Source organism: Chlorocebus sabaeus, chromosome 11 (assembly GCF_047675955.1).
Source record: "Chlorocebus sabaeus isolate Y175 chromosome 11, mChlSab1.0.hap1, whole genome shotgun sequence".
Lineage (NCBI taxonomy): Eukaryota > Metazoa > Chordata > Mammalia > Primates > Cercopithecidae > Chlorocebus > Chlorocebus sabaeus.
In genome coordinates this window covers 50,100,938-50,117,041 of record NC_132914.1, presented here as the reverse complement: position 1 = coordinate 50,117,041, position 16,104 = coordinate 50,100,938, and the positions used below count along the sequence as shown (strand labels likewise).

The following is a 16,104-nucleotide window of genomic DNA, read 5'->3' as shown; positions in this document are numbered from 1 at the left end:
ATATATTTTTTGTAAAATTGTGAATTTATAATTATATCAAAACAAAAATACCTTCTTGATTACCTTTGAAGATTGCTAGAGAACCAATCTATTATCTGAAAACTGATAAATAAAGAGAGTCAAACACTTATTCTAAGTTTCTTGTAGGAATTAAATGTTAAGTTACCTGAAAGGTAAATGACGAAGAGTTCTTCTTTGTAGAGGAATCCCAATTAATAAACGCAGAAGGCATGATAAAATCAGAAAGATGACATTTTGCAACCTCTAATGAAGTAGTGAATCTGGAAATTGATGAAATTAATGAGTATTAATATATCAGATGAAAAATATATTGCGTGCAGTGCTTTATAGTGGAGGGAATGGGTTGAAACCACTGAAATCCCCTGATCAGTCTTAACATCACAAAAAGTAGGCAATTAGTATTACATATCTTACGATATGGTGCAAGAGGGTGTACATAGCATCAATTATTGCATAGTCTTGCCTGCCACAATGGGAACAAATCTAATTGAGTCTTCACTACAACTACCAACACATAGGAAAAACGGGGGGGGCGGGGGAGAAGGCATTATGTGATACCAACAGGAAGCAATGAGTCAAATCCAGAATATGAACATTCTATAGAAACAAACAAACAAAAATTCCACACATCAATGGCAAATAAAAGAAAAAGACAGGGTTCATTACAGCATTACAGAATAAACAACCTCAAAAGACATGGCAGCCAAATGCAATATATGAACCTAGTTAGGATATTGCTTGGAGCAAGCCAGCCACAAAGAGAAAGTTTTGAGATAATCAGAGAAATAAGACTATGAAGGAGGTATTGGATAGATTTAATACTGTTACACAACTAGATTATAAATTCACTATTACTCAAATATATATAAAAATATTGACAAGTGAAATGACTTGATGTCTAGATTTCCTTTAAGATACTTTAAGAAAAGAAGTAGGGGCTGACTCTTTTCGGACTCAGCCCGCCTGCACCCAGGTGAAATAAACAGCCATGTTGCTCACACAAAGCCTGTTTGGTGGTCTCTTCACACAGATGCTCATGTCATTTTGGTGCCGTGACTCGGATCAGGGGACCTCCCTTGGGACATCAATCCCTTGTCCTCCTGCTCTTTGCTCTGTGAGAAAGATCCACCTACGACCTCTGGTCCTCAGACCAACCAGCCCAAGGAACATCTCACCAATTTTAAATTGGCGGCTGAAGATTGACGCTGTCCCATCGCCTCGGATTGACGCTGTCCCATCGCCTCGGAAGCCTCCTGGACTATCACAGACGCTTTGGATAACTCTTACAGCGGAGGGTACGCCCAGATGGCCTGAAGTAACTGAAGAATCACAAGAAGTGCAAATACCCTGCCCTGCCTTAACTGATGACATTCCACCACAAAAGAAGTGTAAATGACCGGTCCTTGCCTTAAGCGATGACATTATCTTGTGAAATTCCTTTTCCTGGCTCATCCTGGCTCAAAAAGCTCCCCCACTGATCACCTTGTGACCCCACTCCTGCCCACCAGAGAACAACTCCCCTTCGACTGAAATTTTCCTTTACCTACCCAAATCCTATAAAATGGCCCCACCCTTATCTCCCTTCACTGACTCTCTTTTCGGACTCAGCCTGCCTGCACCCAGATGAAATAAACACCCATGTTGCTCAATAAAAAAAAAAAAAAAGAAGTAGGGGAGTTAGATATAAAAAGACTAAGGGAGTTAAATGGAACAATAATGAGAAAAATGTTGATAACTGTTTAATCTGTGTGATTCATTCATGGAGGTTTATATACTGTTCTCTTTACCTGTTGGAAATTTTCAATAATACAAAGTTTGTTTTAGCAATGAAGTGGCTTATTTCACTGAGAAAAACACAATATATAGTTTGAGGTTAAATTTCTAGCGATAGTAAAAATGACGTTTTATAGAAAGTGTTCAAGTTACTCAAAAATAGCTCCAGGGAAGACAGAGGCCCTAGAGAACAATGAGACATCTATATTAACAAAGTGCAAGAGAGGAAAATAATATTTCTAACTTAGGTTATTAGATTAACATTTTACATAATATGATATTTTAAATATAAATAAGTGGCTTCTGAACTTAATCTAGTGGAAGAAAGGGAAGCACTTCCTCTTCTCAGAAATTACCTAAAAACAACAAACAGAACAAAAAACATAAGGGTAGACACCAGAAGTAAAAGATCTTAAAATCCCTAAGCCAAATGATAATAATAATAATAATAATAGAATGTCCTCACATAAATAGAGAAATACAAACAAGGTTGTTAGGAAAACTCAGAGAGCAGATGCCATGGCTGCCGATCTCAGAAAAAGCCAGTGAAGAACACTCACAAATAAACAGATCAAAATCAAACAACACAGTAACCACAAAGGAAAACCAAACACAGCCTAACTGAGGTTTTACTACATGCCAGGCATAGTTGACTCATTTCCCTCAACTAAATCAATGTAAAGGGCATGTCCTCATGTGAAAATCCAAGAATCCCTTATTTGCAACTATCACAACTGGGTGTGTGAGCATGAGCCAGGACCCTGCTTGTCATGAAGTTTCAAGAAACTACAAAGGCAAAGTTGAATAAGAAGAGAGACAAGGTCCACTAGCAGCATTTTGTTGTGAGGCAAAGAAAACAGAGAGGCTGTGAATTGTGGGCCACTCTGCAGTGATATTTATTGGTTTGGCTGAATGAAAGAATAAAAGAACTATTCACACAGCCCTGTGTCACAATCAGAGCTCCTGTTAGCCTGGATATGGCCGTGGCTCCTCCTCCCAGAATACTTTCTACAAATGGCAGGTCCAGAGGGGGCTCATCTCATTAAAAATCAGCTCTAGTCAGAAAGGAACCATTCCAGGACTCGCAAAAGATCTGTGCATTCAAAATTGAAAAAAGTAGGCAAAAAAAAAAAAAAGACTCATAAAGAACACTCAACAGAAAAAGGCACAACAAAATACTGAAAAATAAACACTATGAAGTGGGAAAAAGAAGAGAAAATATAGTGAGACAGTAAAAGATAAAATATTCATTTGTGGAGCGCAGAAAAGAGGTAAAGAAAACATCAAAGCCATGCTTAGAAATGAAGGCCAAATTGGCCAGGTACGGTGGCTCACACCTGTAATCCCAGCACTTTGGGAAACCAATGTGGTGGATCACGAGGTCAGGAGTTCAAGATCAGCCCGGCCAACATGCTGAAACCCCGTCTCTACTAAAAATACAAAAATTAGCCAGGCATGGTGGCGGGTGCCTGTAATCCCAGCTACTCGGGAGGCTGAGGCAGGAGAATTGCTTGAACCTGGGAGGCGGAGGTTGCAGTGAGCTGAGATCATGCCATTGCACTCCAGCCTGGGTGACAGAGCAAGACTCTGTATAAAAAAAAAAAAAGAAAAGAAAAGAAAAATGAAGGCCAAACTGAAAGCAGCGTAAGAAGGAAAGACATTGGTGAAGAGACAGTAATGGACATTTGGAGGAAATGTCCCAGAATAACTGGGAAAAGCAAACCACTATGAAAAAGAGATTAGAGCCTGTTAAAAAGAGAATCAGAAAACATAGACATGGGAGACAAAGCAGACACAACGCAATCACAATTGGAAAAGACAATATTTTTATGTTTTGTATATATGAACACATGAAGTATTTTATATACATAAAACACACTCAAACACATACACACAAAACAGTCATGTATTTATTTATATACCTTTCTACAATGCAGGCTCCCTCTCTACATACGCCAGCTCCCTCCACCTCTTCCTCACTCATACAAACGCACATTGACACAAACACATATGCACAGACATATCACCCATGGCCCAGGAAAAGCACGGAAAAATATCCAAGTAAAGACACAAGGATACACAAGGAACTGCTAATATTACTTCCTCCACAGATAGGAATTGGGTAATTGGGGAATGGCCTTGAACTACATTATTTTGTTGTTCAGCATGTTTTACAAAAAAATTTTTAAAACATGTATCATGTATTCAATTTGTAAACATGTAAATAATTGTGCAAGTAGTACTATTCAAAATTTAAATGGGCAATCTACTACATCTACATCTAGAATGTTTAAACATAGAGAGAATCTTAATAAGCTTCTAATTTTAATATGTAATATGAAGGTTAGAGTCACATATTAAAGGAAACAATAGGGGTATGCAATTAGAAAAACCCCAAGAATGAAAAAGTACAACGAACAGTTGACCTGTTTTATTTAACAAATAAAATAAAGAAATGAAGGGAGATTTCTAAATTTCAATGATTTAAAGGATATATCACTCAAATACTACGTTTATAGAGCTTATTTCGACCCTGATTGGGACACCAAAATATAAGAAATATATATCAAAAACAGGACTGTTTGAAGACTAAATAGACATTTGTTCATTTTAATTAGTATGTAAATTTTAACATACAAAAAAAGCTTTTTGGTTTTTTTAAAGGACCTATTATTTAGATATTAATATTGAATTATTTGTTGAAGACATAATATGACTTCTGGAATTTGCTTTCAAACAATTTAGAATGGAAGAGGAAATTGGGTTGAAGTATGAAAGAAATTAGGCGGGCCATGAGTTAATCATCATGGAAGCAGGTGACAGGTATATACAGGCCCACTGCAGTGTTCTGCTTCTCTACCTGTTTAAAATTGCACCTAAAAGGTGAAACAATTATGGGGAAATGGTAATTTTTCTGTTAAACCATTTGCAATACAGTGCGTGTGATCTCCAATATATCTGCTGGAAGAAAGTCAGACTGGGAAGAGGAGAACACTCGGGGCATGCTGATAAACAGCCTAGCATGCAGAACCTTTGCTAGAGACAGTGACTAACTCCAACTTCATGAACTGAGAATGTTCTTATTGTGCTGAGATCTCCAGTCAAAGCTGGAGGCAGGAACATTTTCCCTGACTAAAGGAAGCGAAAAATGCAATCTCGGTATTTCATAACTTTTGTAATAATGCAGGTGTGATCTCACTATTTGTAAAGCCCAGCCCTTCCCAACCTGCAAGCTCACCTTCCAGGACTGGGCCCAGCCCATGCTCTCCATATATAAGCTGCTGCTGGAGGCCTATTCCTTGTCCTGCTTCTCTTCCCTCTCACCTCCAGCCTCTCACGCTCTCCTCAGCTCTCTCATCTCCTGGAACCATGGCCAGCACATCCACCACCATCAGGAGCCACAGCAGCAGCCGCAGGGGCTTCAGTGCCGGCTCAGCCAGGCTCCCTGGGGTCAGCCGCTCTGGCTTCAGCAGCGTCTCCGTGTCCCGCTCCAGGGGCAGTGGTGGCCTGGGTGGCGCATGTGGAGGAGCTGGCTTTGGCAGCCGCAGCCTGTATGGCCTGGGGGGCTCCAAGAGGATCTCCATTGGAGGGGGCAGCTGTGTCATCAGTGGCGGCTATGGCAGCAGAGCCGGAGGCAGCTATGGCTTTGGTGGCGCCGGGAGTGGATTTGGTTTCGGTGGTGGAGCCGGCATTGGCTTTGGCCTGGGTGGTGGAGCCGGCCTTGCTGGTGGCTTTGGGGGCCCTGGCTTCCCTGTGTGCCCCCCTGGAGGCATCCAAGAGGTCACCGTCAACCAGAGTCTCCTGACTCCCCTCAACCTGCAAATCGACCCCGCCATCCAGCGGGTGCGGGCCGAGGAGCGCGAGCAGATCAAGACCCTCAACAACAAGTTCGCCTCCTTCATCGACAAGGTGAGCCAGGGTCATGCCCTCCACGGGGCACTTCAGGGTCCCCAGACCAGAGGAACAACACATTCCTGCCAGGGAGACCTCGGAGGGAGGGAGAAGGGGACTCAGCCCAGCTCTGCAGAGAGTGCACGTGGCTTCCGGTGCACAGCCGGCAGCAGGGACGGGCATCACTCCCACATGGGATCCCCGGATTGGTTCTCACTCCTGCCTAGGGAAAGCCACAACTTTTCACAACCCTGAAGCACAGATGAGGCCATCAGAGAGTGGAGTAGGTTAACTCTTCCCTCTAAAGTGTCTAAGAGATTACAAAGCAAATGCCAGGAGTATATGGGCTGGTAAATTACACTCTGAGGTCTGAGTAAGAGGAAATCATTTAGAAAGAAAAGGAAAAGATGATCTGGGTGGATTAAGAATAAAAAGGATATAGAAACGACTATAAAATCTGGAGAAATGCTAATTAATTTTAAAAACAGAGAATGATCATAACATCAGAATATTTGAGAGGAGACACCACACTAAATCGGAAATTAGACTGGAATCTAATCATAAGGCAACATCTAATATCCCTCCTAACTGAGGTCCTATCAGTAACAAAAACTGTACAACACATCAGGTAAATAGTATTTTTAAACTAGATTTGTGACTGTGCTTTGAAAGAGAAAAAGAAGAAATGTTGAAACTCACTGATACAATTAATAGCTTACAGTGTGAGAACACACACCTCAATGGTCCGTGGGACAATTTCTCTAGTGAGATTGGTGGGGTGCAAAGGAGAAGGGACTGGGGGAGGCGAGCCCAGCCTGAGCCTCTCTACTTGCACTGTAGTAGCCCAGCACCATGGGGACCTCCTGGACCTGCCAGGAAACCAGATATCAGACACTTTTTCTTCCTTCCTTGGCCTGGAAAATGACCATCTTGCTTCCCCTCCAGGTGCGGTTCCTGGAGCAGCAGAACAAGGTTCTGGACACCAAGTGGACCCTGCTGCAGGAGCAGGGCACCAAGACCGTGAGGCAGAACCTGGAGCCGTTGTTCGAGCAGTACATCAACAACCTCAGGAGGCAGCTGGACAGCATCGTCGGGGAACGGGGCCGCCTGGACTCGGAGCTCAGAGGCATGCAGGACCTGGTGGAGGACTTCAAGAACAAGTGAGGACTCAGTTTCCTGCAGCACACGCTTCAAGACTATTGGGTGACCAGGGCCAGATGGGGGTGGGATTCCTAACAACCCATGTCCATGGAAATGGAAAGCACAAATTAGTCCCTAGGAGCAAACCTGCAAGAACCACAAATGGTTATGGGAGGATAGGGAGATTAAAGAAGTGACAAATTTAGGAGAAGCAAAAATCGTCCCTTAGGCGCTCTATGACAGGAAAGCTCAGTTAGAACATATTCCATTTAGGAAAATGTTGGATCCCAGGCTGCTTTTCTGTTTCATCCTACCCACTGGCTCAAATATATCCCATGCCTTTCTTCCTGCAGATATGAGGATGAAATCAACAAGCGCACAGCAGCAGAGAATGAATTTGTGACTCTGAAGAAGGTGAGCAGATGAAGCCGTGAGGTTCAAATTCACTTAGAAGGACAGAAGTGGTTCTGTGTCGTCACTCACCTGGGAGAGGAGAATCGGTAGGGGGACTAGAAGGTGGGTAAGTTGGGAAGCTGCGCTCAGGTAGCTCCAGGTTGTTGGCTCTTTCCCCAGGACGTGGATGCTGCCTACATGAACAAGGTTGAACTGCAAGCCAAGGCAGACACTCTCACAGACGAGATCAACTTCCTGAGAGCCTTGTATGAAGCAGTAAGCATCTCCACTGTCCTTCTGTTTACTCTGATGGGGTCTGCAAAGGGGAGAAGATGTATAGGGCTGGGTATCTCTGTAAATGTCAGAAGTGAAGTTGATCTTATGACCTTCTGTTCTGCAGGAGCTGTCCCAGATGCAGACCCACATCTCAGACACATCCGTGGTGCTGTCCATGGACAACAACCGCAACCTGGACCTGGACAGCATCATCGCTGAGGTCAAGGCCCAATACGAGGAGATTGCTCAGAGGAGCCGGGCTGAGGCCGAGTCCTGGTACCAGAGCAAGGTGAGCAGGGTGTGGGTAGCCGCTGAGGAATCCCTGTGTCCAGCTCTGAATGCCAGAGAACTGCAGACTTCATTAGGGACATCCCCTTACAGGAAGCCAGGGTCCTCTCACAGAACGTGCACCTGCACTATTAGAGTAGACGTTTGCGGAACTTATGCCCAAGTCAAGAAGGAAAAAGAACCCAACACAGGAGGAAAGCTACCATAGACAATGACATAGTCATCTCTGCATTTAGCTTCATCCTGATTGCTGACTTTTAGAAAATGGTACAGAACATTTCTACTCCCTAACGAAACTAGGCAGGCAGCGGTGCCATAATGAGGATTGTCTGTGACTGCAGAGTTTATTATCCATCCACCACATAATATCAACTTTTCCTCAAGTTTCTTGGGGAGAAGCCATTAGGTCCACTTCATAACATGCATGATACACAAGTGAAAGTCATCGTTAGCCAGGTAAGAACCCGTAGACACTGTCTCTCTCTCCACCTCTGGGCTGCAGTACGAGGAGCTGCAGGTCACAGCGGGCAGACATGGGGACGACCTGCGCAACACCAAGCAGGAGATTGCTGAGATCAACCGCATGATCCAGAGGCTGAGATCTGAGATCGACCACGTCAAGAAGCAGGTATAGTGAGGGGCAATGGAGGAGAAAAGCATCATTTTTTTTTATTAGGCCATGAGGCAGCAGTCAACCATCATTTAGTAAAATTATTTGGGAATCGAGTGATAAGCAGAGAAGGAAAGACATGCAGTTACTAGGCTCAGTGAGAACACTCTGGCTCAGAGACATGGATCACACCCAAGGACATGAAACAATCACCTGGGCAGAAGCACTCTCACCTGGTCAAAGATGTAAAAGTATAGTCTAGAGGCATTGGAAAGGCTTATGTAAGAAGACTGATTGACTTTGGAATTGCAAAGGACCTAGTTGGGTGAGGTGTCAGGTCAGAAAGCATGAGTAACATTGCTGAAAATCTGCTCAAAGTTCACGGTGAAAAAGAAAGTGAAACCAGGGCCATGAGAAAGGAAAACATGGCCCAAGCGGGTGAGAGAATGTGAGGCAGGAGGAAGGCAAGGTCTCAACAGCCTCATGTGAAAACTCATCACCTCAGTTGACAATGTTTGCAAATTATTGTGGCATCCATACAAGATCGTCAAAAATGGTTTTGGTTTTGCTTTGGAGACAACACTTAATGTCCTTGGTCTTGTGTCCACTCTGGCATCTTCCATGGGTCATCACCCACATCTTTAGGCAGGGGAGTTAACACAAAGCGGCACAGGATTTTATCATGTGACTCCAGACGTAAAAAATTTGAAGATAGTAAAAAGGCTAGACAGGAAGTGTCAGAGCTCATTTACCATCAATTCTGGGTTCCTGGTACCTTCTTCGCTGGAAAAGAACCAGCCAGGTTTAGTCTCCTCTGGAAGACCAGATGACAAGTTCTTTCCATTCCTTTCCCGTCTTAGTGTGCCAACCTGCAGGCTGCCATTGCTGATGCTGAGCAGCGTGGAGAGATGGCACTCAAGGATGCCAAGAACAAGCTGGAAGGGCTGGAGGACGCCCTGCAGAAGGCCAAGCAGGACCTGGCCCGGCTGCTGAAGGAGTACCAGGAACTGATGAATGTCAAGCTGGCCTTGGACGTGGAGATTGCCACCTACCGCAAGCTGCTGGAGGGCGAGGAGTGCAGGTGGGTAACTGACGCGGCTTCCTCCAACAGCTGAGTGTATCTTCAACGTTCCTGGCACTGAGCACAACTTTAAGGTGCACTGCCCAAGACCATAATTGCTCTTCTTGGGAGAAAACTAAAAGTTTTCCTGTAGACTCTTCCAGCCACCAAGGCTTCCCATGCTCCTCCGGGGAAGGGCTCTCTGAGGTCTCACCCTCCCTGTGTTCCTCTCCACAGGCTGAATGGCGAAGGCGTTGGACAAGTCAACATCTGTAAGTACCTTTGCTTGCCTTCCTCCCCTGCCCTTGCACTCTTCTGACTGGGCTCAGGCTGACAGGATGAGCTCACCGTGGCTTCTTGTGTCCTTGTCCCCCTCCCCACCACAGCTGTGGTACAATCCACCGTCTCCAGTGGCTATGGCAGTGCCAGCGGTGTCGGCAGTGGCTTAGGCCTGGGTGGAGGAAGCAGCTACTCCTATGGCAGTGGTCTTGGCGTTGGAGGTGGCTTCAGTTCCAGTAGCGGCAGAGCCATTGGGGGTGGCCTCAGCTCTGTTGGAGGCGGCAGTTCCACCATCAAGTACACCACCACCTCCTCCTCCAGCAGGAAGAGCTACAAGCACTGAATTGCTGCCACCAGCTCTCGGTCCAACAGTCCTCAGGCCCCTCTCTGGCTGCAGAGCCCTCTCCTCATGTTGCTTGTCCTCCCCTGGCCTCCAGTCTCCCCTGCCCTCCCAGGCAGAGCTGAGATGCCCTCACTTTTCTTCTCATCAGTACCTGTTCCTCTGAGCTCCTGTTGCTCACCATCAGGGCAACAGTTATCATCACTCAGACATGCAAGTGTCCTTTTTATGCTCCCATATTATTACAGGTATCTGAGTCTGCCATAATTCTGAGAAGAAAATGACCCATACCCCCATGAGAACTGAAACTCAGTCTAAGTCCAGCTGCGGACAAGGAGTCCTCTCTTTAATTGCTAACTGTCCTGCCCATTATAGCTACACTCAGGAGTTCCCATCTGACAAATCAGTTGTCCTGATCTTCTCTTGCAGTGTCCCTGAATGGCATGTGATGTACCCTCCGATGCAGTCTGCATTCCTGCACCGCTTCCTCTGCTCTCTTTGCCTTCTTTCATTCTGTTGAATAAAGCAGATTGAGAATGTGAACATGTTGTGTTAGATTGTATTGCTGACCACATCCTGGTTTAGAAACATTCTCACCACACAAATGGTTTCTCATCTTTGGGGAACTGCTCCTCTCCCCACTGACAAGTCATCATGGAGGATGAGTCGGGAGCTCCTCCTCCATAGCCTACTCCATCAGTCAGCATTATGTGATTCTGTCGCACACTCTGGTGGACAATCACCAACTACTCAGCCCTCACCACTCAGGGCTTTTTCCACAAATGGAGTCTTTTAGAAAGCATCAGAATAAAAAGGGAAGCTAAGTCCTGGAATCTGGATCAGCATAATCTGATAACTAAGATTTATTTATATTTTTTATTTTTCAGCCCCATCATTTGGTGGCTTGGCCCCACACTGGTCTCTGAGGCTCCCTCACTCCCTGGCTCCCCACCACCAGGGAAACACTGCACTGACCCTGTAGATCAGAAACACTTGGTAAGAAGCAACTGCTTGCTCTGACTCTATGATTATTAAGACTATTAAGCATTTGCCACCAATGCTTGCTCTGATATAACTTCTAAAATTAATCATTCAAACTAATAGATACAGTAAAGGGGCATCCTCAAATCTCAGTGTGTGGATTTGAAGCAGTGCGGTGCCGTGTGTGTTGGAATGGTTTTGACACAACTCAAAGATACACGGACAGAATTTAAGAACTTATCTAGGGTCCGGAGCTGGTGGCTCACGCCTGTTAATCCCAGCACTTTGGGAGGTGGAGGCAGGTGGATCACTTGAGGCCAGGAGTTTGAGACCAGCTGGTCAACAAGAAGAAACTCTGCCTCTACTAAAAATACAAAACATAGCTGGGCATGGTGGTATGCACCTGTAATTCCAGCTACTCAGGAGTCTGAGGCACAAGAATCACTTGAGCCTGGGAGGCGGAGATTGCAGTGAGCCGAGATAATGCCACTGCACTCCAGCCTGGACAAAAAGCATGAACTCCATTGAAAAAAGAAAAAGAAAAAAAATAACTTATCTTGGGAAAGGCTGGTTATAATGTTTATGATTGTACACCTAAAAACAGTGACTTCGACTATCTGTACATTATACCTCAACAACTCTTAGAAAAAGTGAAGTTGTCAAAAAAAAGTCAATAAAATAAATTCACAAAATTTCTTTATAAAATTAGAGAATTTGTGTTGAGTTGCTGCTGGCAGAGATGACATGGTCCACGAGATGACATGGTGCATGCTGACAGACGACACTCAGATCAACATGGAGCCTGAGCACAGTGGCTCAGGCCTGTAATCCCAACACTTTCGGGGGCTAAGGCAGGAATCACTTGAGTCCAGGAGTGTGAGACAAGCCTGGGCAACATAGCCAGACCCTGCCTGTACAAAAAACTAAAAAACTAGTTGCATGGTGATGCACACCTGTAGTTTTAGCTACTTAGGAAACCGAAGCAGGAGAATCACTTGAGCCAAGGCGTCTGAGGGTACAGTGAGTTATGATTGCACCACTGCTCTCCAGCCTGGGTAATGAAGGTTAAGGGAGTTCCTCATTTGATAACAGGATGCAAAAACAAAAACAAAACAAAACAAAACAAAAAAACCATGCACATTTTAACTGTAAACTTTCATGATAATTTTGACAAGCAAAAATTGACGCTTGGACGTTCATTCAAATTGACCAGGTATCAACACCAGGGTTGTAATTTTCACTTTTAGATAGAAACAGAATCTCTATCTTTTAGGCTATGTTTATACAAGCTTATTCTACACCCTGGCTAATCAGGTCTTATCTGTGAGCAGAAGAATAAAAAGTGAGGGGAAATTCCAGAAGAACAACAGCAATCCTTTCAGCTATGGTCATATTTTTCCCATTTGATGCCACAGCAGTGACTCTTTCCTGTGGGTCACTACTGCAGTTGAGGTCTGGCCTTCTTCCCATGGTTGTCTGCGGGTGGGCAAGGGTCTTGCCGCTGCGCAGGTCATTAGCAGAAGCTTTGGAGCTAGAGGAGACCTTGGGGAATTAGTGACCCCCTCCCTTTCTATCATTGTAGTCTAGGGTTTGAAGTCAAAGGCATGGTGGAAGCACAGCGTAGGAACTGCCACGTTGTACAAGTCCCGAAAGCTGTTAGGACAACTTCCCAGTGTGCCAGGCAAAGTCATTCTCCCTCCTCAGGTGAAAAACTCCAGGACAGCAGGCTACTGGCAGGGTCCCTCACTACCCTCAAGTGTAGTCCAGATGCTTACCAACTCTGAGAGGCCCACTAGATGCCGGCTGGCTTGAGACTTGGAGCAGGCATTCGAGTCATCTGTGAATAGGGTTGTCCAGACAAATAGAAGAAGCCCAGTTAATTTTGTTGTGTTTTGTTTGTAGACAGAGTCTCATTCTAACACCCAGGCTAGAGTACAGTAGTGCAATCATGGCTCCCTGCTGACTGGACTTCCCAGGCTTAAGTGACCCTCCTGCCTCTTGAGTACCTGTGACCACAGGCATGCGCCACCATGCCTAGCTAATTTCTTCTTTTTTGTAATTTTTGTAGAGATAGGGTCTCACTATTTGCCCAGGCCAGTCTCAAACTCCTGGGCTCAAGTGATCTTTCCACCTCAACCTCCCAAAGTGCTGGAATTATAGGCATGAACCATTGCAACTCAAATCCCAGTTAAAGTTGAACTACAGATAAACAACAAAAATTCATAGTCTAAGTATGTCCCAAATAGTGTATGAAACACACTTAAACTAAAAAGAAATTTGTAGCTGATCTGAAATTCAATCTGAACTGCACATCCTATAGTTTTATTTGCTAAATCTAGCAACCCTGACTATGAAGTCAACCACCTTTATGTTGAACCACAGACAAGGACACAGGTGATTGAGCTGCTGCTTTGGATTTCTCCTATAAGGGGTAGACAAAAGGCAAGCACCAAGCTTAAGACCCTTCCTCCAAACCACCCCCTCATTATTACCTCAGGCCTTAGCTCTACTCACCTGCCCCAACCCATATCAGCTCAAAACAGACTTGGGTGCCCCTGGGGTGTCTTCATTTGTGAGGTCCTAGTTCATATTTCCTAGTATCTGTGTCTGTCATGCGTGTCTACAGTTTCTCAGGATTCATCCTGTGGGAGGGAGATAACAGCCCTAGCTGGTAAACTATCTTGCCAGAAGCTTGAGCTGTGGATTGTTTTTAAAGGACGTTGTATTTATTATGTCTATAGTTTATCGAAGGATGTTAACATGGAGAAAAAAGACAAAAGCAAATAGGACAAAATATTAATAGTCATTAATTCTGAGGAGTGTGAATTTGGGTAATTGCTATTTTCATTTTCATACTTTTCTGCTACCTAAAGATAAACATCCTACTTTTTCCCCCATTGAAATACCACTTTTATTACATGCTGAATTCATACACTTCCTCTTCTATTTCAATGATCGCTTTGTCTGATCACACCACTGTGATTACTAAACCTTTGTATTACATGCTGGTTTCTCTGTTACTTTAGGGTCAGTCTCTGGTTCCTTATTTTGTCTGTTTGGTGAGGTCTTTTCCGTGAACATCCTCGATGCTCAAGGATGTGCAATGATGTCTGAACCCTGAGGCTCCTGCAGAGAGACTTTGGACTGTGATTGGGTGCAGAATTCTTGTTGTTGTGGGGGGAGATATGAGCAGGTTACCTTCTATTCTGCCATCTTGGTGATGTCCATTCTGTTACTTACATGTTGGTTTCTGATACAGCAAGTCCTACTCACTGTTTGTCTTCAGTGTTTTCTAGTTATTCTTGTGCATTTTGTTGTTGTTGTTATTGTGTTGTTGTTGTTGTTGTTAGGTATCCCTAGATATCTCAGAGTTTTTGTGTTATGAGTTAGAACTCCTTTCTCTCCACCATGTTTTCAACTACTGAAAGGTAATGCATGAAAATAATTGATTTATGTATCTTGATCTTGTAACCAATAGCCTTGCTAAACTTTATCTTCATTTTATAGGTGAGGAAACAAAGCCTCAGAAAAGTTAAGTAACTTGGTGAGTAAGAGGCAGAGCCAGGATCCAAGGAACAACCTGCCTCATCTTAGGAACTTGGCTCTTCTGCAATGCTAGGGAGGTGTGGTCTTACTCAGGGAATCTGGCTCCATTGCCTCCCGCTCTGGTCTCAGGAGGGAAGGAGAGTGCTGCCAGCATGAATAAGATGAGACTGACCGCATTCCCCACCACTCCAGTCTTTCCTTGCTTTGCTTGCCCTCTAGTGAAGGAGCTACTGCTCTGGGTGCTAAGAGCAGATGCAGAAGCTGGCTCCTCACCTAAACTAGCAACTGCTGGATGGTGACATCAGCCAGAGCAATGATCGCCTTTTAACCTGGAAATTCCAACCCCCATTGGGAAAAAGAGGAATGCCTGCTTTTCCCCCAAGCTGGCTCAGCCGACTGTTCTCTCCTCCCCCAGCTCTGGACTCCCTCCAAGCTTTGTTTTTGTCTTTCCTCCTCCTGGGAACCTGTGCTAGTCTCTGAAGCTTTATTTCCCCTACTCTGACTTCTTGTTCATTCCATAGTAATGAGAAAGTGATGAGTGAAATGTAACTGTCTTTAGCCTGTGTTACCTTTGCCTTGGAAAATGTCTTCAAAAGTTCATTATTTGTTCGTAGGTGCCTTATGTCACTCAAAAACCCAGCAAAGTCACTCAGCAATATAGTTTAAGATTACCTGTGGCATAGCAGGGTCCTGAATACTTCAGAACAAATTAAAGGAGGGTAGGTACATTATTAGATGCACGTTGAATTCAACTGACTTATGTGCTTACCTTTGAAAATCCCTCTTACCTGGCAGAGCCAGAACTATACACATGAACACGCACACACACTCCACATAAATCAAGAGGCAAGGGCAATGGATGCAAAGAACGAAGGAATATGAGCAACGGCAGGTCCAACTTCAGAGGGGCTCTGTGGGCATGTCTCTTCCGGGGGAAATTTTGAAAGATGCAGGGAAACCCATCTTAATTTTCCATCCTTAATCCGTAAAATACCACGATGCCTAAAGAGCATTATCGGGGTAGAGAGTATAGGTGTTTATCTTAGAGATTTTTTTTAAATCTCCGTTTATTGCAGAATCACATGCCCTAAATCATTCCAGGAAGAATTTACAGAAATCTCTACAACTTCCCTTAGAAGCATATTTTTCTGTTCACCATTAGAATCTAGAAGCCCTAAATGGAATCCTTCTTGCCGATTAAGTTTACTCCCTGATGGTAAGAGCAGCAACAACAAAGAAACACACTGGTCTCCTGTCATACTTCCTTTCCCCTTTGCTCCCACCTCTGTTTCCCAATTCATTGGTCATTTTCATTAGTCTCTGGGCTCACCCCAAGTTGACTAACTCTTGCTTAACAAACCAGTGCCGGGGGGCGGTGAATGAAAAGCACTTTCAGGCATTTCCTTTAAAAGGAATTCCTCTCCCTCACCGCCAGATGGGAGCACAGCCAGAATACCCACAGGTAGGATCATGCAGAGGTCATCCCGGCGTCTGCCTGTGGTGCTT

The 16,104-nt window shown here is 44.5% G+C and overlaps 1 protein-coding gene across 1 annotated transcript; it reads left to right on the top strand.

Annotated features, from left to right (window-relative positions):
* The first annotated feature begins 4,934 nt into the window (after positions 1-4,934).
* Positions 4,935-10,670, top strand: LOC103238357 (keratin, type II cytoskeletal 6A). Its single transcript, XM_073021336.1, has 9 exons — positions 4,935-5,703; positions 6,631-6,845; positions 7,179-7,239; positions 7,399-7,494; positions 7,619-7,783; positions 8,285-8,410; positions 9,253-9,473; positions 9,690-9,724; positions 9,839-10,670. The coding sequence occupies exons 1-9, from the start codon at positions 5,164-5,166 to the stop codon at positions 10,072-10,074; spliced, it is 1,695 nt and encodes a 564-aa protein (XP_072877437.1). The 5' UTR covers positions 4,935-5,163; the 3' UTR covers positions 10,075-10,670.
* The last annotated feature ends 5,434 nt before the right edge of the window (positions 10,671-16,104 follow it).